The sequence below is a fragment of the Alligator sinensis genome, unplaced genomic scaffold (assembly GCF_000455745.1).
Source record: "Alligator sinensis unplaced genomic scaffold, ASM45574v1 scaffold1532_1, whole genome shotgun sequence".
Classification (NCBI taxonomy): domain Eukaryota; kingdom Metazoa; phylum Chordata; order Crocodylia; family Alligatoridae; genus Alligator; species Alligator sinensis.
In genome coordinates this window covers 76591-104589 of record NW_005843191.1, presented here as the reverse complement: position 1 = coordinate 104589, position 27999 = coordinate 76591, and the positions used below count along the sequence as shown (strand labels likewise).

At 40.8% G+C, this 27999-nt stretch overlaps 1 protein-coding gene across 3 annotated transcripts in view; it reads right to left on the bottom strand.

Moving 5' to 3' along the window:
• Nucleotides 1-9590: 9590 nt before the first annotated feature.
• Nucleotides 9591-27999, bottom strand: part of TNFSF13B (TNF superfamily member 13b) — a 31675-nt gene continuing 13266 nt past the window's right edge. For 2 of the 3 annotated variants that reach the window (XM_025194399.1, XM_025194400.1), the window contains exons 4-10: nt 26645-26913; nt 25491-25959; nt 25281-25386; nt 12720-12776; nt 11282-11394; nt 11045-11195; nt 9591-9797 (exon numbers count right to left, since the gene is read on the bottom strand). In XM_025194399.1, the coding sequence (XP_025050184.1) occupies nt 9685-9797; nt 11045-11195; nt 11282-11394; nt 12720-12776; nt 25281-25386; nt 25491-25943 (993 nt within the window). In that variant the 5' untranslated portion in view covers nt 25944-25959; nt 26645-26913 and the 3' untranslated portion in view covers nt 9591-9684. 3 annotated transcript variants of the gene reach the window in all.

The following is a 27999-nucleotide window of genomic DNA, read 5'->3' as shown; positions in this document are numbered from 1 at the left end:
GCCTTGCTGCTGCCTCTCTACAACCCCAGTGAGAGACTTGTCGTGCCCCTCGCTTAGGAACACTGAGGCAAAGAACTGTTGAGGAGTTCAGCCTTGTCCCCTCTGTCCGTCACCAATTGTTTCTGCCCATTTAGCAGGGGTCCTATTCCTCCCTGGGCCTTCCTTTTACTCCCTATATATCTAAAAAACAATTTCTTGTCATCCTTTACTTGGGATGCCATCCTCAGCTCCATGGTAGCTTTGGCCCGTCTAACTTTCTCCCTACAAGCACAAGCAGAGTGCTCCTCTTTGGTGATCTCTCCCTGTTTCCACTTTTTATATGCTCCCCTTTTAGCCTGTAGGCTGCCCTGGATTTCTCTGGTCAGCCAAGGAAGCCTCCTGGCCCCTTTCCCTCTTTTTCCTCACATCGGGATCGTGTATCATTTCCTTAAGGCACAGCCACCCTTCTTGGGCTCCCATCACTTCAAAACTCCTACTCTGCAGTGCGTCCTTGACTAATCGCCTGAGTTCATTGAAATCAGCTTTCCTAAAGTCCAGCCCCCTGCGCCAGGGGCAGGAAGTCAGCTGGGGTCACAGGATCCCAGCAACATAAATGTCCGATTGACTCTTAAAGGAATCCAGAGTAGGTGCTTGTACCACCTCTGATGGAATTCTGTTCCAGGTCTTGAGGGCTTCCAGGTCTTGGAGCATTATCATATTTCAGCATCAACTGGGTGTTTGATTTTGCTAGGCTTTCTAGGTATTTTGCTATTAGTGCTCACTTACTATTCAGATAGCCCCCACCCAGACAACAAGCTTTCATTTTATTTCCAATAGACAACCTCCTGAATTCTCTGCCAGCCCTGCCTAATGCTCATGCTTCATAGATCAGTGTCATGACTGTGTTTCCATAGCTTATGCTGTCATCAAGATAAGAAATGGAAACAGTTAATAAGATCCATATCTAGTTAGTCCTATTAGACACTTCTGGCCATGCTTCTTGGGGCTGTACAATACCCAGCTGTAGTAAAACTGGTATGGTTCTATTCCGCATAGGAGCTGTGAAAAGGATGCCCAGGGCAACTTAACCTTTCCTGGATTTACCCCTATGGACTAGGGACAGACATTACACATAAACCAGTTTAAAGTGATCAGAAACTGGTTTAAACCTGTAACAGAACAGACATTCAGCACATATAAACCAGTCTGAAAATGGCTGAAACCAGTTTGAGATAAACTTGATTGAATGTAGTATCAGACTTAACTGATTTGGGTCAAACCGGTTTATGCAATGTCTGTCCCAGACCCCTTGCTGGTTTAAGATAAACCAGAGTCCCCCAGCATCCCGGCATGCTCTCTTGGCTGGGCGGGGCTCTCTGCTCCACAGCATGCCTGGCTCTTGCCCTCTGATCCCTCGCTGGAGATCCGGCACAGAGCATCTACTTGGCTTCCTCCTGCTTTCCCCCACCTTGCTGTATGTGGTATGCTAGCTAATGCTGAGAGGTGTCTGTGTAAGGCAGAGAGGACAGTGTCTTTAGGGCTTTTTGGAGCTAATCAACAGGTATCTTGTAATGTCCCTCCTTAGAATGTTCCCTTTCTCCCTTCCTTGCAAGAAGTTGTTTAAAAAGAGCTTGAACTAATGAGAGGGGCTTTGTTTTCTGATGGAGTGTTAAATGCTGATAACAGAGCTAATAAATGCTCTGTTGGGGGAGGGGGGGTCCTAATCAGAACATCCTGCCAGGGCCTGCCTACGCCCCCCTCAGTTCAGCACTGTGGAATGGAAGGGAGGGCTGCGCTAGCACCTCCTGGCTTCTAGCCTAAGCTACTGCAGGCATGTGCCTGATTTTCCTCAGTCCAGAGGGTATGTCTGTGCTGTTAGAAACTGGTTTAGCCTAGCCAGGTTAGACTAACCTGCAAAGATTGAAACAATTTAGGCTCAGGCTTTTTGAATGTCTGTCCCTAGCCTAACAGAGTGGGGACATAGCCTGAGAAAGATGGAACTACAGCCCAATGAATCTGCAGTTACACAAATCTAGTGGTCACAAAGTCCTGTTTCTTTGGACTATGGGACTGCAGTACTAGAATCAGGGCTCTACATTCTACCTGAGATGGGAGAGAACAACAGATTTCAGGCCCCTCTATATTTACTTGCACAAGGAAAAATGGCTAAAAAGAGTGCCAGAATGAATGTTGCCAGAACAACTTGAGTGAATTAACTTTGTGTAATCCCATGTTATTTTTTTCCCCACAGCATTCCTAATTGCTTTCAATCCCCAGGACAGATACTGTTCACTTAATGAGCAACATTTTTTTTTCTATCCTTATTGTTCAGTGGGAAGTCCAGTGCCTTATTCACTACACACTATTAAACCTAGCTCTGATGACAGAATTAGTTATTTTTATGGCACACGTTGCTATATTCATTTCATTCATTTTTACAACATCCCAGTGAAATGATAGGGTATTATTATTCCCTTTTACAGAGGGAACGCTTAGGACCAGTGTTCACTAATTATATATATATCATTTGAGTTGCATAAGAACTATTTTTTCCACTTCAGTATTGTATAGCATCCCATATGTTTACAGTAGAGCTACCACAGACTTCAGTGGCAGCTGTGGAAGCTCAGCAGTTCTGCAAATTAGACCACATAGCCTTAAGCTGGTCCTACACAAAATGAGGAACACACAACAGATGAACACCTGTGAAAAGTTTGTTTTAAGGAACTCAGTGTCAGACAGTAGAGCTGGTCAGAAATTTTCCAACAGAACAAAATTTCATTAAAAAAATCCCCCAAAACACAAAAGTCTCAAATGCTTTGTTCATAATGTCATAATTACCATTTACTGAATGCAGGACAAGGTTCTACAGAACCACCACTGGATTTCTGGACAAGCCTGTCCTGGGGCAGAGTTTTGAGGTCCTTGGCCTTGAAGCAATTGGGCTGGCAGGACCTAAAGAAGTGTAGGGTTCTGAGACCTATGGCCCTTTGCTGGCAGGTCTACCTCTCAAATGGGGACCATGTGAGCCACTGAGTGGCTACAGGGTCTGGGAGTTTCCAGTCCAGTTGAATTTTTGAGCAGTTTTGGTTTCATTGTAACTTGGACCAAAATCAATTTTGAAGAACAGAAATGTCCTGATAACCAGAAACCCTACTTTTTTAGCCAGCTCTAGTAGGCACAGGGATAGAATACAGTTCTCCAGGACAGCCATGAATAACCTTCACCATAACAATTGTTTCTCTTCCCACGGTCCCTTGCTTCATTCATTATACATCTTCTATTGTCTTCAACTGGGGCTGGGAGTGCCAGTCAGCTGACTGGCACTCTCAGCCATAGAAGTGTACTAGAGTGATCTAATGTGTTCCTATGGCTGAGAGCACCAGTCAGCTGACTAGCATTCCAGGCCATGGAGTGTACTCGAGCCCTTAAAAGCTCCTGGAGCAGGGTGCATAAGGTTACTTGCCAGTGTAGGAGGACCCTGGAATCATGATCCTAGGCTCTCCCTGTACCGGCACTATGGCACAATTAGGGTCTGATCCCTGATCCCACAACCATGCCTCCTGCCACACATGTGTGATATGGCAGGAGGCAAAATTGTTGGGATCCCAAATCAGATCCCATTGCATCTTTAACTGAACATGTGTCAACGGCCTTAGTTTCCATACCAACTAATTTACCCTTATCACCCTCTTACTCCATTTCATGTCCAGTTCTAGTTAATCACTTCCTTCCCTTTCTATTCCCTCAGGCTCCTGGTTCAATTTACACTGCCTACCTGATTACTGAGGCAGCTCAGGGTTCTGGACTCAGGGCTGCCTCCGACCTATTGAAAAATGCTCAAGTACAACCTAGCATCAGGGAACCCTGCTGCACCCTTTAAAGGTCCAAACACAAGGAGATGGCCTGAGGGACTGGCTCCCTACAGCAGCAGTTGCACAACTGAGATCTGAACATTTTTATACCTGATCCCAACTCATGACATGACAGGATTTGAGATTTTAAGGACTCGGGATAAAATTCCAAAATGCATAATCATTTTTTTAATGTCTGCCAAGGACCATAAAGATTGAAATACAAGATCTGAGATAGCCTTTGGTCACTGTGGTGTTTAAAACAACAATTATATGTGCCACAGGTGAAATACTATTAATAGTAGTACCTTACATGCATAAAGTCATTGACTTGAGGAAATAAAAAAGATTTACAGACATTAATTATTCCATACAAAAATGCTTGTGTGGTGATTAAATATATTTGCTTCTCATGGCTGCATACCAATGGAGACAAGATATTAAATAACTTGTTTCACATCAATTTATTACAATCAACCCTCATACTCTCCAGTCTGCTCTTCTTATGGTATACCACAGTGGTCCTCAACCTTGTGACCCCTTCTGGCTTCAGCAATTATGCCACTCTTCCCGACTGACAAATATCTGGACCCCTGGTTATCCCTTGAGAGCCAAATTCAGTCAACAGGCCAGAAGCTGAACATCACTTTTATATCAAGTTTAAAAGAACTTATCAAATTAAATGTGCATTTTTCTCTAGGTAAAGGAAATCACAAAAATGAAAAGACATGGTTGTAAGAAAAAGAGGTTATTTGGTACCTAAGAACCTTATCTTTGAGATCTCGTGGTGATCAGGAGAGGTCCCAGATGACTGGAAAAAGACAACTATAGTACCCATATTTAAGCAAGGTAAGAAAGAGGATCTGGGGAACTGCAGACCAGTCAGCTTCACCTCAGTCCCTGGAAAAATCATGGAGTAGGTTTTCAAAGAATCCATTGCTAAGCACTTGGAGGAGATGTTGATTAGGAATAGTCATCATGGATTCACCAAGGGCAAGTCATGCCTGACCAACCTGATTGCCTTCTATGATGACATGAATGGCTCTGTGGATGTGGGAAGAGCAAGGGATGTAATATGCCTTGACTTTATCAAGGCTTTTGATATAGTCTCCCACAACATTCTTGCAAGCATGCTAAGGAAGTAAGGGTTGGAGGAATGGACTGTAAGGCTGATAGAAAACTGGTTGGATCATTGGGATCAAAGGATAGTAATCAATAGCCTGATGTCTAATTGGCAGCTGGTATTAAGGGGAGTGCCCCAGGGGTCGATCCTGGGACCAGTTTTGTTCAATATCTTTATCAATGATCTGGAAGATGGAATGGAGTGCACCCTCAGCATGTTTGACACCAAGCTGAGGGGAATAGCAGATACACTGGAGGGTAGGGCTAGGATTCAGAGACCTAGTCAAATTGGAAAGTCTTTAGTTGAGAGAGATATTACACAAAGTTTGGGACACAAAATGCCCTACCTCAGTTCTAGAAAAGACACAGATACAGTCTCATCTAAATAAGTAGATAGAACAATGACTTTTGTTTAACACTATTATGTAAATGAAAATAGTTGCATAAAAAGGGAAGTAAGCAGTAAATCCATGGAATAAGAGGTTATAAGAGGCATTTATAGATCAAGTGAAAAAAGTGAAATAGAGAAACCTAATTATGTTAAAAAATAAGACCATTGAAAAAAGTAAGAGAAGTACTATTAACTGTGGAGTACAGAAAAGTTAGGAGAGAGAACAGGTTAATGGTAATGTACAATTAGACCATTGTTCAAGTCTATGCTTTTCGGGTATGTGTTCCCAGAAAAGTTTAGTATTCTCAGGGTCATCTTCTAAAAGTATTGTGTAGGTTTCCCTAAAAGACAGGTCAGAGGTAGAATGGCTGTTCTGTTAAAAATGTTCTCCCACTTGCAACTGGGTGGCCCTGTCCTCTATTTTGATGTGAGAGTTCATTAAATAATTACAGCCAATGATAAAAAAAGGGTCATAAGTATAGAGACCTATTCTCAGCCTCTCAAATGCAGGCTTCCAAACAACCTTTGCAAAAGCACTAATCTTTTCATCATCTTTAGACTCTTCCTTAAAAAACAAAGCCTACCAACACACTGCCACTATCTCCCCACAATGAAACCACTATAATCCATGGAACCTACTTATTTCTACCACATATGACATGCCTCATCCAATGTGCCAATTGCCATCATAGAAACAATATAGGTGAAACTGAAGGTGCAGACAGAAGTGACATTTTTTGCCTAATCTGGCCCATTAAAGCACTCTACAGCTGTGACCAAAGACAAGTGCAGAGTGCTTTAAAAGGGCCCAATTCTACCACAGTCTGAACCATCATTATGTGAGGGTTCAGATGAAGATGCTTCAGAGTGGAGTACCTTCATTAATTTCTGTCTGCATGCGCCAGGATCACGGCTTGGCTGATGCAGCCCAGCACTGCTCCTAGTGCTGTTTTCAGAATGGGGGGGGGCGGGGGGTAGGGAGCAGAGGAAGCTCGATCTGGGGGGTGCCCAGCTGGTGCTAGAGGTGGGGCAGGTGGATTGGAGTTCCCCAAGGTGGGCTCCAATCCACTCACTGCCCCCCATTCCAGCACAGTTGGGACTGGACTTTCCTCCCCTGTCTTCTCCCCCTTTCATCCTGAGACAGAATGGAAGCAGGGAAGGGGTGGGGGGCAAAGCTTGGGGAAGAGGCTATAGCAAAGGTGGGCAATTATTTCTGGCAGAGGGCCGCTTACTGAGTTTTGACAAGCCATCGAGGTCCACATGACAGGTACCCAGGGGCAGATAAATATAAAGTTTCTAAATTTTTTAGGGGTCCTGCGGGCCGGATAGAATGGCCTGGTGGGCCACATCTGGCCCATGGGCTGCATTTTGCCCACCCCTGGGCTACAGAGACACAGCCTCTCTCCCTGGTTCGGCTCCAAATTGAAGCTTGATCCCCTACCCTCCTGACCCAACAGCTAATTTCTTTTAGGTCAGGAGAATCAGTCTAACTCATGGCACTTTCTGTGAAGTGCCATGAGCTAGACCTGGGAGATACATTTCTGTTTTGACCTTAAGGGCATTTGTGCACATGCTTGCACCACAGCGCTGGGTGCCTTTAAAAGTACCCGGGGCTGTGGCGCATGCATTTGTATAAACAGGGAAATGCAAGTCAGCGCTGACAAAGTGGCAGTGGCACGCTTTTGAACTAAAACACATTGAAGGCGTTTTAGTTCAAAAGTGCACCGGCACCATTTTCTCAGCACTGATGCACATTTTACCATTTATACAAATGCATGCGATACAGCACCAGGCATGTTAGCTCACGTGTGGAGCAGACTCGATTAATCAGCCAATTAATTGATTATCGATTAATCAAGTCTGCTCTGATGTGCTAGATTTCTGGTGCGTTGAAGTAGACAAATGTATGTGTATAAATGCCCAATATCACTACTCCACTCCAGAATGAACTGTCATAGAAAAATTATAAAAGGACAGACATACCAGTGGGAGAACACTTCACAGACGGGGGGTGGCCCAGCTGGTGCTAGAGGTGGGGCAGGTGGATTGGAGTTCCCCAAGGTGGGCTCCAATCCACTCACTGCCCCCCATTCCAGCACAGTTGGGACTGGACTTTCCTCCCCTGTCTTCTCCCCCTTTCATCCTGAGACAGAATGGAAGCAGGGAAGGGGTGGGGGGCAAAGCTTGGGGAAGAGGCTATAGCAAAGGTGGGCAATTATTTCTGGCAGAGGGCCGCTTACTGAGTTTTGACAAGCCATCGAGGTCCACATGACAGGTACCCAGGGGCAGATAAATATAAAGTTTCTAAATTTTTTAGGGGTCCTGCGGGCCGGATAGAATGGCCTGGTGGGCCACATCTGGCCCATGGGCTGCATTTTGCCCACCCCTGGGCTACAGAGACACAGCCTCTCTCCCTGGTTCGGCTCCAAATTGAAGCTTGATCCCCTACCCTCCTGACCCAACAGCTAATTTCTTTTAGGTCAGGAGAATCAGTCTAACTCATGGCACTTTCTGTGAAGTGCCATGAGCTAGACCTGGGAGATACATTTCTGTTTTGACCTTAAGGGCATTTGTGCACATGCTTGCACCACAGCGCTGGGTGCCTTTAAAAGTACCCGGGGCTGTGGCGCATGCATTTGTATAAACAGGGAAATGCAAGTCAGCGCTGACAAAGTGGCAGTGGCACGCTTTTGAACTAAAACACATTGAAGGCGTTTTAGTTCAAAAGTGCACCGGCACCATTTTCTCAGCACTGATGCACATTTTACCATTTATACAAATGCATGCGATACAGCACCAGGCATGTTAGCTCACGTGTGGAGCAGACTCGATTAATCAGCCAATTAATTGATTATCGATTAATCAAGTCTGCTCTGATGTGCTAGATTTCTGGTGCGTTGAAGTAGACAAATGTATGTGTATAAATGCCCAATATCACTACTCCACTCCAGAATGAACTGTCATAGAAAAATTATAAAAGGACAGACATACCAGTGGGAGAACACTTCACAGAACAACAGTTCCATCTATGACCTCAAAGCCCTAGTCTTCAGGGAAAGTCTAAACAGTACCTTTAGGAGACAGGCCTGTGAACAAAAAACACATAACTTTTCTGGACACAAAAAACTGGTGGATTTAACACAAACAATGGCTTTATATCTCAGTATAACATTACAATACTAACTTCTCTACTCCATGAATAATAATAATACCCCTCTTCCTTTTCCCTTAGAACAGTCCAATTCTTTTCAGTAATTAGGTACATCTATTTCCATTTGTTCTACTTGATCTGTAACTGTCTCTTACAGGTTTACTGCCCATTTTTCTTTTTAAGTGAGCATTTCCAAAATGAGGTTAAACAAAAAAAAAAATTGTTCTATATGGTATATTAGTTAAATGCGGCTGTAACTGAGTCTTTCTGCTCAAGTAAGGGCAATTTTGTGCCAAAAAGCTTGTTTGACATCTCTCCCAACTATACAGTGGGTCCAAGAAAAAGATATAACCAAACAAATCTAGCTTCTCAGACACTCTGGGGACCATCGCAGCTACCACAACACTATTTTATTTTTGTCCCAGGCAAATTTATCTGTATTTCTTAATGTACTTCCATATATACAATGAAAATTCCACTCGATTTTTAAAAATTCTTTGTTTTAATAATAAAACATTTCATGTTTAAGATGTTAGATTTATCCAATATATAAATATGATGTGATCATTTCACTTCAATATTACATGGATAATGAATTAGTAATCACCAGGGATCCTGGTTTTTCTCTGGCAAAAATATGCCCAATATTCAGATTTTAAAAAGTAACCCCAACATTACTTTTTAATGATAAAAATGTCCACATTTTTCCATGATAAAAATGAAACACTGCTATATTGTGACATTTCATTTTAATCATGGAAAAATGTGAATTTTGGGTTACTTTTTTAAATCCGAAAATTAGGGATTCTTTTATCAGAGAAAACTAGGATCTCTAGTATTCATAATGGTCTACTTTGGCTTAAGATAGTTTGCAGTCAGTGTTGTAGTGTTGGAGGACTCTTTACTTTGCATCAGAGACAAGAAGTAATTTCAAAACTGTAAGACATGCTCTCTTAGCTGTTATTTATATTATTTTATCGCCTAAAATAAGTTGTGTTTCTGGTAATTCACATGACGGTTGTGTACCGCAAGCATGTCTTTGGGTTTCCTGTTTTGGGCTGGCTCATTAAACCAAATGCAAGGGCTCAGAAAAAAGACTGAATTGGCAGCTTTATTGTATTTCAATTTGTTTTTCAATGACACAAAGAGAAGAAATGTTGATAAGCATGATGTATAAATGCAGAGCATCACAAGAGTCTAACTGCACCAAAAAAAGTGCCATCTCCATCCAGTGATATTTTGGCTCTTTTCCGTGGTATTGTAAGTTGAAGCTCATCCCCTTCTTCTAGTTTTGCAATGCCTAGCAAGAGATTTGAAATATCTTTATATAAATATTTTACTTATAGCTCTACCAGACGGTATCAAATAGATTACTCTTTTTGTGTCAGAAATCCAAGTACTCACTGATACTATGGCCCACCATACCTTTGAATCTCTTTCCTTGATTTTAATAAGCTGCTTTATTAAATAAAATATAGATATATAGTCATCTAGCTTTTTAGGCACCTTTAGAATGATATTTTCAAGAGTCACCAGGATCAGTCTAACTCTGCTCCTCATAACAGGTGATTGAAAATTACTATTGGCTTATATGGAAACTTAGTTAATTCCCACCAGACATGTCTGTAAATCAAGACGTGTACACTTATGCCAGATTAATACTTTTTATTAGCACCCTGCTGAGTGCTCTAAATATGTGTGCATTACCTTATCTCCCTATAGAGTTTAAGGAACCATTGTCACGGACTATGAAACTCCACTTTATCAAACCTTATTCAATAGGCCCTTACTTCTGTACCTGCCTTTCCTCATTTTTGCTGTTTAGCAAGATGACTCTGTGAATAGAAGCTTTATTTTGCATTTTATCATGTACCAAGTACCTGATACATTCAGTGATGCCACAGTTCATTGTTACTAGCCTCTCAGTTCACAATACAACCAGTTCTGGAACTGTGAAATGGTGACCAGACTATATAATCACTGCGTGAATCACAAATTGGAGTGAATGAAAGAGGAAACATTTCACATATAAATATCTTAGTAATCAACTAACCCCCCCCCAATAAATGCATAACTAATCTAAAGCAATTTGATAACACTCAAGCATTGTGATGGTTTTTGAGAAAAAGTTAATGATTTTGTAAGGAATGGCAAAGCCAACACCATCTTAATGTGAGCCTTGCCTGAGTAAAGGTTTCAGATTTAGGCCAAATTATATCCATAATTGATTTAATTTATTAAAGAGGACCATGGTGCTAAAATAGTTATTGCACTATCTAAATATATATAGATTTTATATATACACACATATATAGACACACATAAAGATGATGTTAATGTGATAACTACACTCTTTATGGATTGTTTCAGGCATTTATACTCGCACACAAATATATTTTTAAAAAAACACTGTATGTTTATAAATAGTATGATTTCTAAATGTATTCCATTTTCTTTATAACTGTTAAAATATGAAATAATGTATCACCATAGATTACATGAAGTACAGATCTATAAATAAATAAAGCCAAAAACTCAGATATTTACCAGCAGTATAGCATGAATTGTTTGGATAAGACTGAGGCATGTTCTGGATACAACGAAATAATGTCACCAAGCTGAGATCATCACCAAATACATGGGCCTTTTTCCTCTGTATTAGATGTCCCATAGCAAATGTTGTATCAGTATATAAAACCTAAAGAATGAATAAAAATAGATTTTAAACACACAGTATGAAGATTTTAAAAAGTCAGCTATTACATTTCAAATAAATGTTCTTACCTGGCCATAAATGAAAAAATAACCTGTTTCCTTGACCACTATTTTATTTCCTTGTTCCTCCAAAGCTGTTCCTCGTTTAAAGCTGAGAAGCCATGGGACAATGCTTGAATCATCTAAGACAGAGAGAGAGAGAGAAGTGTGTCTGGTAAGAGGAACCTCCCCCTCCCCCCCCCCCCAAAAAAAACCCCAAACAAACCCAAAAACAAACAATGACCCCCTCCACAAAACCAAACATAGCTATTTCACTCTGGTTTCCATTTCCCCAAATATAACAATGCTGACTTCTGGAAAAATAGCATAATTTCCTGAAACAAGCAGGAAATCGGCGAAAATTATCCAGCTGAAAAACTTACATTATTTTTAGTCACTAGACAGCATATAGACAATGTCTAATTCAAGATATACAAGGATGTAGCTAGGGTGACCACTTTTCTCTAATTGGGCAGGACAGTCCTGCAATGTATAGACATGTCCTGGGTTGCGTGACTCTGGGATAGCATTTGTTCTGGATTTGCAGTATCTGCAGGGATTGGGAAATGGCAGGTTTCCCCTTACAGGCAGCAGTGTTCCAGCCTTGCAAGGGACTGCCGGAGGTGGGAAGCAGGGGGTACTGCATGCATGTGCATGCCAAAGCCAGGAAGCATGGAGAGCAGCTCCCTGCAGGTAAGTCTGTGGGGGACAGGAGGTAGAGGGGGCTAGGAGGAAGATCAGATTGAGGCCCCCCCCCCAGGGTGATGGAGGGAGTGGGGCAAAGGCTGTGTGTGCTGTCCAGCTAGGGCAGTGTGTGAGGCCTAGGTGTGGAGTGGAATGGACCAATGGATGGCTTATCCAGGGGGTGGAGGGCACAGGGGACACATGCCCCCCAGATCTGTGTGCAGGGCAGACATGGATGCGGGCTGCCCACTGCAAGCTTAGGGCTCCCGACCCTGCTGCACTTCCATGGCAAGACACCCTTTGCCCACTCAGCAGCAGTGGGGGTGGTGGCAATGGTGGCGGTGGCATCGAGTTGTGTCCTCTGCTGCTGCTGGGTGGGCAGGAGGCATGCGGCCAGCACAGGGCTCCCAAGGGAAAGGCAGCAGTGTGGGGACCCCTAAGCCAGCAGCAAGCAGTCCGCATCTGCCCCACTCTGCTCAGCTCTGGTTTGGCAGTGGTGGTTGGGGGAAGGTGGGCATGTGTCCCTCCTTCCTCTTTTGAAAAGGTAATTACTCTACATGTAGCATGTACTCATACTTTTTTATGGAGCATGGTGTCAGATTAGTTAAGGCATCTTGCTATGGAGGTGGAGGCCTGGGTTCAAGCTTTACTCTGGATTCATACCAAATGCTGTCCCACGTTCACCCAGGACATGCTCCCTTGTGCCTACAGAAACTAGTGCGCTTTCACCACAGTGGTCCAATATATTCCTAGTCCTGGGTGGATTTTTGAGCTTGACTCTTACCTTTTTGTTGGATATCACTTTTGCTATCAGCAATCAATTGCAAACAGGCCTGTAGCACTGCAAAGCAAACATATCCCTTTTTAAATCAAAGAAACACATATTATAAGAAAATCACTCAAAGAGTGGTTTAAGATCTTGGTGGAAAAAAACAGTGCAAGCAGAATCATCAGGCAGATATTCTTAGTCTCACTACCTGGAAACAGGTTCTCCTATTTCTTGTTGTGGCAGACACTTGTGAGTTATGCTAAGGCAAAGGCAAATTTTCACCATTTTCACCATTTTAACAGGTACTAGGTAAGTATGAGATTTCAGTTTATGTAGTCAAGCACTGGGACAGTATAAAGCACCAGTATTTTATCTTCACTCCTAATATAATTTAATATTGTTTAATATTGTAACATTAAGCCAAGTGAGTTGAAAGCTGCCAGCTTCATTTGTTGAATTAGATTTCTAACTAAAAACCCAACAAAGAGAACTGTCAGTCACAATGGATGTCAAACTTCTTAAAGGTATTTTTAGAACATTAAAGAGTTGTTTAGCTTCACATAAAATATCAATAGAAGTCCATATGACATACAGATTCATTTTATATTACATTAAAAAAATACGAAGAATTCCTACTGTTCAAAATCAATGCATCTTAACTAAGATTGCTTAATCAGGGAATTAAGATGTTGAGAGAAATTAATGCAATTAATGCTATGAATGTTTTAGTATCTGTCAAAACTAATGAACTGTTTTAAAATTTGGGCACTCTGCATGCTAGATGACAACACAGGAGATAAGAATTTAGGGACATATCTATGTTGGAAAACCATGTACCTGAATAGAACTCATGTGGAACAACCACGAAAAAACCAAACACTCCTACCCTACTGGTCACAAAACAACTTGGACACCTAAATAACTTTGCACCTACAGGCATTTTTACGTGTGTTGTGGGAAGCGGTGCTGGACACTTCAATTAGCGAGCCGTGCTAATTAAATGTGCCTGTGCATCGCATATATCAGCATCACCACGTGTTCCTGCACTGAAATAATGGTGGCAGGATGCTTTGAACTAAAGCTCAAACATGTTTTATTTCAAAATGCACTGTTGCCGTTTTTTTCTCACGGAGACGAGTGGCAATGTTGATACGCGTGATGCGGAAGGCTGCTGAAGTGCATCAATTTTTGTGCTCCAGCAGACTTAATTAATCAAGTCTGCTTCAATACACTGGATTTTCAGCTCCGTGTACATGTATAGGAGCCCTATATGTTTTGCCCTAGGTGCCTAGCTGGGGAGCTTCTGTATGTGTGCAGAAACTCTATCAGAGCACCTTGGTGCATAATTCCTGCTTAAGCTCCATTGTCACCCAGTAGCCCTTAAGGGCCCAATGCATTAGATATGTTCATAGAATGCTTAAAGCAAGGATAACACTGCATTCGATATCAAATGCAGCAGCCTTGGTCATTTTTTCTTAAAATATGGTTAATGGAGGAGCTTCCACTGAATGGTTAGAGCACCTGGCCAAACAGCAGGAGACCTGGGTTTTAGCCCCAGTTTAAGCCTGAGGAGACTCAAAGCTACAGCTCTCACTTCAGAAAAAAAAGCCTTATCCTCCAGGTGATAAAACAACCTGTGTTGTGGCATCTTCCACTCCAGCTGACACTGACCTACAGTGTAGCTAAGAGTCATGGGGCCAGAAGGAGAGCAAGCAAGAAAGAGCCTTAGGCTAATAACAGATGTTGGATTTCTCTCCCAACGTCTTTTATCCTGAGATCCTACAGATTTCCAAAGCTATTGTCTCTGTGAAGCATCTGAAATGACACTTGTCCCTGGGACAACTGTGGCTAATTCTAGTTAATTGCCATGCAAGCTGTCCATGTAGATTATTGCCTTGCACCTGTTTTGATGCCCAGGACAATCAGAGCCAGGATAAAACAGGTGTCTGTTCTACCCTTGGAATACAGTGGCAGTTCGACTACCCTGCCAGGACAAGGAGAGCTGGACTAAAATTCAGAAATAACCCTGGAAGTAAGGACCAGAGCTCCAGACTCCCCTCCACTCTACCTCGGCTGAATACACTAACACTTCCTGGACTATTCCATAATCTGGTGGTAATAGTACTCCTCTAGGAAGTGAGGATGGTGAGTTTGAATCCCCTTAGGGTCAGGAAAATCCATAACCTCCTAGATGAGTGCTCAAATCAATAGGCTGATGTACAAAAGGGGGAAAAGGCATACCACCATTGCTTTGCCAAGTAAGTGTCTACCCTCAAGACCAGACAAGATTATTTGGGTAAATCTGATTTCTTTTCTTAGACCAACTAAAATAGTTGGAAAAATTCTTCTTTGCAAGCTTTTGGGTATAAAAACCCATCTTCAGGCAGAGGGAGTGTCACCCTCGAGAGCGATCTTTTCACTTTGAATCCCAAGTGGATAGCTCTGATTCAAGCATCTTAATCCAAAGAAGGGCAGGAGTATACCCTTTGTTTCCTATTGGCTAAAATTCTAATTAGCTTCCTGGCTCAACGTTTGGGTTCTTTGACAGTGCCGGTATTTCCCCATCTCCTGTAAAGGAAACAGTACGTATTTCTTTGCATCACCCTCCTGACACTGTCAGGTATGTTAAAGCCTAAATCAGGGACCAGTGTGAATTTTGTCTTTAGTCACAAAATCTATTTAATTTAAAAATGGTGGATCTCTTTAAAATTGTTTAAGTCACATTAAAAAAAAATAGGTCAGAGAAGTAAGTGTCAGGAATCATAAGAAAGGTCAAAACAGAACCTATAAAGTTATATTCATTTCAACAGAAATTGCAGATAAGGCTTAAGCCCCAGAATTCCTTTTGAGAGTGAAAGGCATTGAATAAAAGCATCTACAGTATTATCCAGAAAGTAGATGTGCCTGGCAATTTAATAATTTACTAGGTAGGATGAAAAGACAATCTTGACTTTGATTGCTGAATCCCTTCAGAAACACTATGGGACAGAGTTTGCCAACCTAACTCACAGTGAAGACTGCCTCACTCTTTAAGTAATCCCATTCACGCCAATGGGCCACTGGCAGGGGGAGACATTATTTATTAATCCAGAAAGTAGATGTGCCTGGCAATTTAATAATTTACTAGGTAGGATGAAAAGACAATCTTGACTTTGATTGCTGAATCCCTTCAGAAACACTATGGGACAGAGTTTGCCAACCTAACTCACAGTGAAGACTGCCTCACTCTTTAAGTAATCCCATTCACGCCAATGGGCCACTGGCAGGGTGAGACATTATTTATTGTGACAAAATGCAGCCCTGAATCTGTCAATAATTCCTATGGCATAAGAACCAGAAAACTTCTAAAGAAAGAATCTAAAGAACTCTAAATCTCTGATACAAGAAAACAGAAAAACAAAACACAGAACACTCTTCTATTCACTTCTTCCCTCACACTGGTATGGCAAGTAGCTTACCAAAAAGAGAAGCCTTTGGGTTGAGTGAAATAAAATTCCTAGAGTTGCACAGCTGGTAAACTGGGAAAAACAGGTAATATCTGCCCCTAAAAATGTTAATTCATTGTCATCAATAATAGTGCTTTTTTTTATTTAACTGTATTAAGTGTTCACTGGTTACGAAGAAGTAGGAAAAGAAAAGAAGCCTCTACAATTCAATTAAAGGAACAAAGACGAGATCTGGAGTCTTATGCACAATCCTGCTTGTCACTGCTACTTCTGTGATTTATCATTATGTCTCTTTTCAACTAAAACCCTCCTAGCCTGATATTCAGCTAGTATGAAACTAAGTCCACTGACTTTAACACCAAAAACCTGGCCTTGTTTATTATTAACATAGTCACAAAACTATATATTATTTGCAGGCCCTGCTATGTACTTATTGAACAGTAATAGCTTAAAGATCTGACATTTTCTGAAAAGCTTTCCTGTAACAAGCGGCCTATGATCAGATATTATACATAACTGCGGTTCTATTTGCAACCACTAAATAAAGCTATACATGCACCTATCCATTAGTGCCACTGGACAGAAACCACGTTTTAAAAGTATATATTCAATTTTATTTTACAGGAAGGAAAATAAAATGTTGCAGTTTTGTTTGCTGTTACAAGAGCAAATGCTCATTAACAAAATGATCCTCTTATTTAAAACCACAAAATAGTCACAGGTATATCCAAGTAGCCAAAATCTGTATGGGGCTATCAACAGCAGCATATTTGTTTGGAGTTCATTTAATAATTCCCCAAAATGTATAGATAATCCTCATCCAAGTCCCAGTGTAACAAAGTATATTATTATGACTTCAATGGGAATACTTATGCCTAAAGCTATGAAAACATCATGCTTAAGTACTTTTTTGAATCAGACCCAAAACAAATTAAATGACTGATTCTTAAAAAAAAAGTAAAGAATCTAGCTGGGGAATTCAGCCTGGCTCCTCTGCAACATTGATTTCTCTGCAACATTTAGTGACAGTTATATGATTTCAAGAAAAAACAAAACAAAACAGGCCTTAGTTAATGCAACACCAACCATACAAACATATACTAGAATGAATACTATGAACAACGGATTTGAAGGAGTCAACATTTCTGGACTGAACAACCAAGATATCTGAAAAATATTCAGATTTGAGTTTTAAATGTGCAGTTCACATTAATAAATGATAAATAATACGGTTAATAGTGGTACAACTATATAACAATGATTTAAGATAATCTAAAAATGCATTATAACAGTTACTGAAGAAAAAAGTCTAAATACCATCGGGATGACTAGTTAGTTGTATAGTGCTAATTGTCCTTGGGGCAGTAAAAATTAGCTAGCCTTACATAGGAGAAAACTCCTCCTCTTGCAATGATAATTTTTTTTTCCAACTTACACTCCCCCAGGGCACAATGAAAGAATAGAAAGTCAAGTTGCTGAGTATAACTTCTTCCCTGAGCTCAACAGCTAATTCTGAAGAAGTTAGTGACTCCAGATGCATGTGCAAACACAGACAGAACTAAAAGGGTGTTGACCTTCACAACTGAGCAATGCAAGCTTATTTTCAAAGCATCTACTGAGGTCTTGCCGCTGGTACAGGCTGTTGCTCTGGCTCTATAGTTCTACACATGGGATTTCTCTACACAGCCATGGTTAGTCAGAAATACAGGAAGGGTCTATCAAGTGGTTCCCCAGGGATATGCTGTGGATCTGATGCTGCTTGGAATTGTAATGACTTGGCTGAGGCAATAAAGAATATATTTATACAATGTAGAGATTATATCAAGCTGGGAGGAGTTGCACACACTTTGGAGGACAGGACTACACTTCAAAATGACTTCAACAAATTAAAGAAATTGTGTGAAATAAATAGAATACAGTTCCATAAAGACAAATGCAAAGCTAGTATTTTAACTAAATAGAATAGGAATAATCAACTGCAGAAATATCAAGGGAGAACAAGTGGCTAGGTAGCAGGTGTGCAGAAAAGGATTGGAGGATAATAGTAGATCATAAAGGAATGTGAGTAAAAATTGTTGTGTTTTCACCAAAAAGGAAAATATCAGACTGGAATGTAGAAACACAAATGTTGTGTGCAGGACACATGAAGTAATCCTTCTATTCTATGCAACACTAATCAAGTTTCAACTGAAGTAATATGTCCCATTTTGGGCATCACACTTCATGAAAGATGTAGTCCAATTAGAGACAGTACAAAGGAGAGCAACAAAAAGGTCAGAGGTCTAGAAAGTAGACCTGTGCGAAGTGGCTAGTATTCACTTTGGATTCGGATTTGGCTGATTCAGGGGACAGTGATCCGATTTGGTGATTCGAATCACTGTCCCAAATAGATTCAGCTGAATCTGATTCAGATATTTGGCTGCCGCCGAATTGGCCAAATCTCTGAATCAAACAGGGCCACCCTCTGCCCACTCTCCCAACCCCATCAATGGCTGCCTTGCCTAGCCCCAGCATCCCAGCTCTTAAAAATGCTCTGCACTCACCGGCTCCTGCCAGGCAGGGAGGCAATCCCTGCTGTCCCCCACTGCCTTGCACTGTATGGGGAGCTCTGCCACAAGCCCCCAGAAGCCCTGATGGCCACTGCATCAGCCGGTGAGTGTGGGGCATTTTTTTCTTTTTTTCTTTTTTTATGAGCCGGGATGCTGGGGCAGGGCAGGGCAGCCATTGACGGGGCTGAGAGTGTGGGCGGAGGTGGTGGTGCTCAGAGGGCCTGGGGGAGCAGGCAAAGGATAGGGCCTAGAAGGTCCCCCCTCCTTCCTCCAGCCCCCCCACTCCACTGGCACAGAGTCCAGGTCCAGCTCCCTGTGGTGGGGAGCGTGGACTGCACAAATTGCCGAACCTTTTTTCAAATCTTTTCTGAATCAATTCAGAGGCTTCAAATCGATTTGGACCTTTTTATTGGTCTCCTGATTTGATTCGAATTCAGAGATTCGGGCAACGAATGGGGCTGAATCTCCTCTGAATTGAGCCAGCACCTGAAGCTTCGTATAGCCCTACTAGAAAGACTGAACCATGAAGAAAGATTGAAATAAATGGATCTGTTTAGTCTAGAGAAAACACTGAGGGCAGACATAGTAACAGTTCTCAAGTGTATAGAAGGTTTCTGCAAAGAGGAAGGTAATAAACTGTTCTCCATTTCCACTCCAGGGTAAGACAAAAAATTGTCAGTTTAAATTGCAACAAGGAAAATTTAGGTTAGAAACTGGAGGTGGGTGGTAGTGAGATCAGGAATTTAATTTTAGGTTAGTTAAGCAGTAGAATAGATTGACAATAATGACTGAAATCTTCACTGGAAATTTTTGAGAACAGCTTAGACAACCCCCAGTCAGCAATGGTTTAGGTAAAAATGATTTCATCTTAGAACAGGGGGATGGATTGGATGATCTAGCCTATTTTCTCCTATATTCCTTTAATCCCTATTTCCTATGATTTTATAATTATCAGGTCCTCTCTCTGCTAACTTTATATAACCCAGTTTGCATAACCACTCTAACAACTACTGACAGAACTTTACAGTCTAGTATTATTTGTTTAAAGAAATGTTCACAAATGCATGCATAAAGTCAAGTGCCTAAATATTGTCTGAGGGGCTGATTAAAGGTGGTCCAAGATGCAAAACACTCACAATTCTTGTTGAAATAAAAGAAGGCTAAAGTTTGTTGGACCCCCCCCCCCCACACACACACACTTATTTAGGTCCTAATTATAAATTTAGGAATGCCTTCAGGCACTCAAGTTTGCAAATATCAGCTGTAGAACCCTCTATCTCTGGAGAAATGTTCCACTTAAAAGCTTCCTGAGCCCTTCATTCCTTGTTTTTGTCTAATCTCCCTGGACTTCCTGAAACTTATACAGTCATACACATTTCTCTATGTATTCCCATGTATTTTTTATGGCATTAGCTGCTTTATTTTTCATTCACAGAGTAGCTGAAGTATCATTTTTAGTCTTGGCTTTGCCTTTCTATGACTAGTTAAATAATCAGGCACTTATTAAGTGATGTCCTATAAATCCTTAAGTTAAATAAACTAGTAAGGAAAGCCTAGGTCATGTAAAAAAAGATGGTGGTCACATTTACAGGATATGACTCAGATCTGCTTAATGTCTGCAAAATATTTGTTGAATTGTTTTGATCTTAAACTGGCCCACATTGTGTGATGAACTACAACTGGAAGTTTTAGCATGATTCAGCCATTTAGTACCTATGGTAATTGTAGAGTATTAGCATTATTGTAATAAAAGAGGGTTTATTTTTGTGTAAGTGTTTTGAGTGCTTGGTATTTCACATAATATGCAACAGTATTAATTCATTCATGTAGTAAATTGACTCTTTTATACTAAACGGCATATGCTTGATTAAGTCACTCCTTGTCCTTCTGTTTAGGATGGGCAGCTTCCTCTTTGAGTTACTCTGCTGTCAGCAGAAACAATAACAAACAACATCACTTTTCTTTTCCAGAAATGGATTTTTCTTTTTGAGAACTGCCATGTTCCCCTCTTTAAACATTAAAAGAAGTATTTTAAAAATATGTTAAGGGTATTTTATGCTGTAGCTTTTACCTTAAACCAGCAGAAACACTAAGGGGCCTTTCTCCCTGATTCAAGGGGTTTTATTGTATACACTTCAGTCATAAGTGTTTGGGTTTTTTCCCAAAAATTACTACAAAGTGAAAAGTGAATGCTCTATGTTGTTGTATTTAATGTGCTACCAGTAATAGATGCTGAGTAAATTGAAACAACTATCTAGAGCAGTGTTTGGCAACTTTTCAGGCCACAGCTTAGAATGACCTAATGTAGGTAAGAGGCAGCTGGGTGCTAGGCAGACCCAGTACAGACATAGGCAAATCAGGCGGCCGCCCAGGGCCCAGACAGAAAAGGGGCCCGAAAATGGTAATTTTCCCCCGTTGTCTTATTATCATTATTATCATTATCTCTGATGAAGGGGGATCCGATACTAGAAGTTCACCTGGGGCCGCCAGGAGTCTAGGTATAGTGCTGGTGCTAGGACCCATCTGCTGCTATTGCTGCTTTTCCCCACTGTGGCATGGAAGAAGCCCCGGTTGAACGTCAAAGCCTTCTACTGCCAAAGCCCCATGTGTAGTGGCTCTGTGGGCCAATCTGGCCTAAAGGCTATGGGTTATTAACTCCTGATCTGGGGAACTGAAGAGATGAACAGTTTGAACACTAGCTCCAGCTAGGTTTCATGTTTGCATAATGCTCTGTATTTTGTCTAGACACAGGTATCTGCAGAAGTGTGGCTGAAGAGTTCCTAATGAAAAGCTGCTGTCTTGCATGACAAGTAAGTCTGTCATTCTGATCCATGAACTATTTAGAATTCTTTTTGTTTAAAGGAAAGCTAAGTCTTTGTCAAGGGAATTGGACTGAGTGCTTTGAGATTTCTTAGTACATCAAAGTAAATGTCCCCCGTTTCACCTCTGGAACAACCACAAACAAAACTTTACCAAAGTTTAAAATTGTAAGGGTGGTAATGTTGATGTCCTTTAACTTGAAACAAAGTTATTTTTGTTTTGTACCAATAGTATCTGAATCAGGTCTATAATGCACCTGGGGATAAAACTTCAGCACACAAAACCGTATTTGTCTTAGGTGACGTTTTTGTTTTTGGACATCAGAGTGCATAGCTCTCATGGAGAAAGCACACTAGCAACAAAAGGATCAAATGCAACTCTGATGTATATACAGGATTGGTTTTAGTTCTGCTATGGATCCTAAGTTTCCCTCTACCAAGAGAATTAAAAAAAGAATCCCTGCTCTTAGATAGATCATCAAACCACTTATGACAGATATATTTGCCTTGGCGTTAATCATATGTACCTTCTTTAGGTCTATTAAACTCCTACTCAATGCAGAAAGAACTCTGGTTTTCACTGATAACCATATAATCAGTTATATGTGGAATAGAAACTTCATCTTTTCAATTTTCTAAGATATTAACTTTCATAAAATACAGATTGTATTAGCTCTGATGTTTGATTGATTTATATATAATCATGTGGACATATGCACATCCTGAAGAAATACATTTTAAAACAAAGAAAATAATTGCAACAATTATTTTTGCTCTAGTCTTCATTGAAACAAAGTTCTATTGTGAGGCCACTTCGACATGCAGGACTTAACAGCAAATGAAAAGAAGCAGGGGCTCCATGCTGATACACTGGTTTGGGTCTATAGATTCAAAAAAAAAATGCACATATGTTTGGGGATTTTTCTTCCATGTTTTAACTAGATAAAAATAATCAAAAGAGGACTCTTCATATACAAAGCAAAAAAGGACAATCTCTTATATATTCACTAGAAAAGTCAGATATAAATTAATAAAGTATATTAATTTATTAATATTAATAAATATAAATTACTTACTTCATTTAAAATATATATATATGCATGTGTATGTGTGTACCTACACACACACACACACACACACTTTAAATATGAAATATTTTAACCCCATGACCTTTTCAGTGAAATACAATCAGTAATCTAACAAGTATAATTCAGATCATCAGAAATTAGTTTAAAATTTTGGTCTAGCAAGAAACTTAAGCTGATTGTTTTAAAGTTAATGAAATGGAATAAGCTGGATGTTTCAGAGCCTGCAATGATTGTGATGGTGTGGTAATACTTGAGGAGTGTCAACAATTGAAACCACAATGGTTATTTCCATTTCCACAACTACATATAAGAAAAGATTCAGGACCACAAACACTACCAACCTTCCTGGCTACTCCAGTCTCTCTGTTATAAGACAAATAGATCAGCCAGGGCTCACAAAAATCAGTGTCGAAAGTCTAATCCTGGAAAATACAGCTATTAAGCAAACAGACACACGCTGATGTCACTTCATGTGGAGCATTCATGATATAAAGGTCCTTCTGTGACTCGGATCCTAATCTTAAGGATTTTAACCTCATTAACTAATTCTCTGTAACCCAAATTGTTGGGCCTCATAAAGTTGTCAGTTCATAGCAATCCACTGACTCACTGTGGTTTTCGTTTTAAATCCTGTTATTTTGTGTGTTTCTCTCTATTTCCATGCCAAGCCAATTGAAATTTGTTTTAATTTAAACTATGTGAATCATCATGCAATAAACTGCAGATGTTTCCAAGTGGTCATCTGGATGAGAAACAACCTGATTTTGACTGCAAAGGGAGCCAAGTAAAGGGTATGCTTAATACAATGGTCTTGCCTAACTAATTCACATAAATTTTACAGATGCACAGAAATTCAGGGCTGGAAGGGACCTCATGAGATCATCAGGTCCAACCCCCCTGCTTTTGGCAGAAAAGACTGCTGAGGTCAAATAACCCCAGCCAGATGTGTGGTCCAGTCTGCTTTTGAAGATCTCCAGGGTAGGTGCCTGCACCCCGCCCCCTCTCCTTCCCCCGCCCCGAAGTCTATTCCAGAGTCCACTCACACAAACTGTGAAGAAGTTTTCCCTTTCATCCAATCTGAAACCTTCTTCTAGGAGTTAATGCTAAAAAGAAATTGATAAATGCCCACATAGATATGTGAAAAGCTGAAAAACCTATAGAGCATTAGGTTCCATAATGTGCGTTAAAGATCATGTTTCCTCACTTTTACTAGTAGGCATAGAAGATTACTTGGAATTCCTTTTAGTTTAAATAAAACACAAAACAAAAGGCTTGATAATGACCTTGGTACCATAACATAAAAAGCTGTTTGGGCTGCCTGACTGGAATAGCTGAAGACTTGTCATCTTCAATGCTGTATATGCAGTTTGTTTTAAATTACCAGCCTTGTCCAAATTCAAGTGAATGGAAGAATTCCACTTAATGCAATGGGGTTCTGTATCATGTCCTTTGCGGGGTTCTTCTTTCTGAGGTCAGTTACTAACTAGACAGTACATTGCAGTTTAGTCTATTAAATAAGAAGTTTGTGTTGCTGGAAGGTGACTGCTTAAAAATGCCCTTGGTTGTTATAGTAAAATCTGATTTAGGATTGAAAAACATCAACTGCTCCAATTTAACTAAATCATTTAATTAATTAAGCTAAGCCAAACAGATATAACAGAATCCTTTTGAGGTTTTTACCAATTTAGAAGCTCCTTTAATTGTGAAATGTAATTGTTTTCAGTATTTTAATTTTAAAAAATTCACGCTCTGAGAACAATAGATCTATTCCACTTTATTCCATGGGCATCAATAGACTTTGAAGGATAATAAGGCTAATGTCTTAAATCCACAGAGGGAACAAATAAATAAAGAAATTTGGCATTTTATTGCAATACAATGAAAAAGGTTTTTTAAAGCTTTATTTTCAACTTTAAAAAAAATTAAAACCCAAGAGTTCAGTCATGAGAGAGAATTCTTACATAATATAACTAAAGCAACTAATATAAGTCATCGTTGTCTTAACACAAAAAAGTATTTCTCTCTTTAAGGTAAACATACTGCCATGAATGACTAATCTGCTGGAATCATTTTATTGCGTCTGTAGATGAATACAAATTAATGTTCTCTTTGAAATGTCATATTTCCCGAAACAAAGCTATGAAGCTCCTGGCAGTTCTCGTTTTCATAAGAAAGGGATTTTCCCAGAAAAAGGACATTTATATTCTTTGGAAATAAACATTCCTTTTCCCCACTTTGGACCAAAGTGACAGCATCAGGATGATAGCTTAAATTATGAACCATGGAGTTTGACTGCTATAAAACAGTTCAGAGTTGTTGAAATTCACTGCTCCAGTTTATTTCATTCTAGACTGCTTCTTTTATGAGAACTAGGTTGGGATGCAAATTCAAACAAGTCAAACATTCAGAAAGCATGCATAGGTAAATACCATGCACTGGGTGGGATTAGGGGAAAAGAAACCAGTATTCCATTCCTGGAATACCTCCAATGCTAAAACTCTTTGCTATACTGGTATAAAACAGAAGGGATTCAGGTGTCTGCAAAAGCCTGCTTGCAGCAAAGAGTAAGAATTGAGCTGTGTGGCTTTCCTGGAATCCCATGCTAAATCCCCTACATTTCTGTAGTACCCAGACCTCTTTTCTCCAGCAATACCACTCCCCCCTTGCTCCATACCTGTTTCTTCTGTGGGTTGAAGTGACCGTCTCTCCCTGCTTCTACCTTCATTCCAGCCTTTCTTTGGGTCACCTTCACCTGCCTCAGAAGCAGGCAGCCTGTTTTCCTGATGATGACAAGCAAAACTATAGCAATGGAAACAGTCCAGAATGCTTACCCCCTCCTCTTCCTGGCAGTCAATAACAGGTCTGAGAGGCCACTGAAACTCACCTGCTTGGTACTTGCTGCTATCTGCAAGGAGGAGAAAGTAGGGATATCCACTTTATGCTTGTCCAGAGATACCAGTGGCTGGGGTAGTGGTGATCTAGACTGAACCTTGTAGATCAGCTCGCTGCGGAGAGTTGCTAATTCTGCTTTCAGTGTGATAACATGGTAAAGAGACACTGCTGCAAGACAAGAGGACAGGAGCATTGCAAGCCACAGGAATACGACAGAGAAAAGTCCCTTGTTGCTCAACCCAACAGCATGGGGGGCAGGAGGAGAGGAGGTGGTATCCTTCTGTTGGACGGTGTGCAAATAGTCCACAGATTTCATCCTTGCACTTTCCTTACTAAAGTCAGAGGGAATATTCAGTTGCAGCTTCTTCAGAGGTATAATCCATTTTGTCAGTTGCACTGTGAAACTAAGGGCATCCAGAATAAGTGACCAAAACGGCCAGATCATTTCCTGTCATATGAAGCTGTTGATACAAACATTAAAGTTTAATGAACAGGGTGAGTGTCTGTCTAAGATCCAGTCTCCCCTTAGTTTTCTCCTTTCTGCTCTGCATTTTGGCAATTCATATTTGCCATCAGACTGCTTGCTTAATCTACCTTCCTCATTTTTCTTTCAACTATTAATTTTTATGGCAACTTGCCACTGCCTTTATATTCAGACACAACTGATACCAGTTGTATCCTGAAGCTTATCTAACAGGGCAGAAGAAATGAAAGGCTTACTGGTAGGGTGGCATATTCTTTCTGATACTAACTGATATAGTATAATCTTTAAACAAAGAAATCTGTTATTTTTCTAAGAGTGGAAATACATCTAGGCAAATGAGATAATTCTTATCATCAGGAGGGTAGGGAAGAAAGGCTACAAGACAAAAAGTTTCCCAAGTGAAATGGCAGTGTTGCCATCTCATCAATGATAGAAAGTTGCAGGCTCACAGGAAGGTAAAAAGTTCAATAGTAGAAAGCTGCAGGTATTTTTAACAACTTTATTTCTAACAACTTGAGAGAGAATAACTTAGTACAATTTATTGAATTCATTTTTTTATTCTATGATAAGAGTTCAAGCATTTGGACAAGGGATTATACCAATGACTGAGAAAAGAACATAGAGCAGCTAATTCCAAACATAGGAAATAAATGTAAATCTACCTGCTTCATTTTATAACAATTTTATATCAGTCAATTTTCAAGGTCCTCAATTATCTAGCTGAAGGTCTAGGCGTAAGACTCAGGAATGAGGATTGCAGTTAGCAGTTTAGTAGAACTTTCTGTCACAAGGCTTTCTCTGGGGTGGATCCAAGACTATAACGAACACCTGTGGGTAGTAATCTCACTACCTTCCACTGGTATGTGAAGTGTGCTTTTTTTCTCCTCTGACCTTGACTTTGCATTCTCCAACACTGCTGCATAAAAACATTCTAAGTGTACATGATAAAAAAAGAACAAGCTATTCATAACTGATGTTAAGCATATTAATATACTAGTGCAAGGTGCTCAGATGCTATGATGTGGGTGCTACAAGAAACTGTATAAAATTCTATATAAAAACCTTTGTCTGTCTGTCTCTAACACTTTATTTGCACTCTGATTGGTTGTCTTGGCAGCCAATCACAATGCTTACTGAAACAACCAATCAGAGTGCTCTGCACAGAGACACATGTGGTGGAACACTGCCATGACAGTGGGGATGGAGGCTCCTTGGAGGCGGCACAAGGTGGGGTGGGAAATGGGGTTGGGACCATGGTGGCAAGGGGGAGACTGGGCCTGGACCTGAACCGCCGGGGGGAATGGGGTTGGGCCCGAAGCGATGGGGGAGGGGGTTGTAAGGAGTAATCCAAAATTACTAATAAGTAGCTAAAATTTTCTGGGATATTTAACTGAAAATTTCATTTCATGAAAAAAAAGCTTGCCCACGGTCAACACAGAAAGGCTGTGGTCAAATCAGGAACTGAAACCAAAATATGCTGAGTTCCAGTACAGTGCCGTCACCACAAAAGCATTCTCTCTCTGTAGGAAACTTCATTATGAGATATACTTGTTTTAACATGAATCTTGAATAAGAGGGTGAGATGACTCATGCATTTGAAAGATGGCTCAGGGATAACAATCTAAGGGCGCATTCACACATGCAAGCACATGCGCTTGCAGCAGCTCAGATAGAAGCGGTACAAATTTGAGCCAGGGATTTTTGCCTCAGCGCACATGCCCGGACATGCACTTTGGTGTGGGGTAAGTTGTGCCACTTGGGGCAAAATAACCCTGCCTGGCTTCTCCTGGATTTGCAGCCAGGGCCAGCACCTGTGCTGTTCCCATCAGTACAAAAACCTGCCCTGACAAGTAGCTCAGGGCTCCTCCCTCTCAGGGGCTTCTGGGGCCCAGCCAATTGGTACCTGTGGACACTATCCCTTGTACCAGCTGGACTGCTGGAGCAGCCCTGAGAGTTCCCTGCCCCCTCTACTCACTGCAGCAGTCTGGCAGTGGGGGCTGCTGCCTGGCTGTGACCT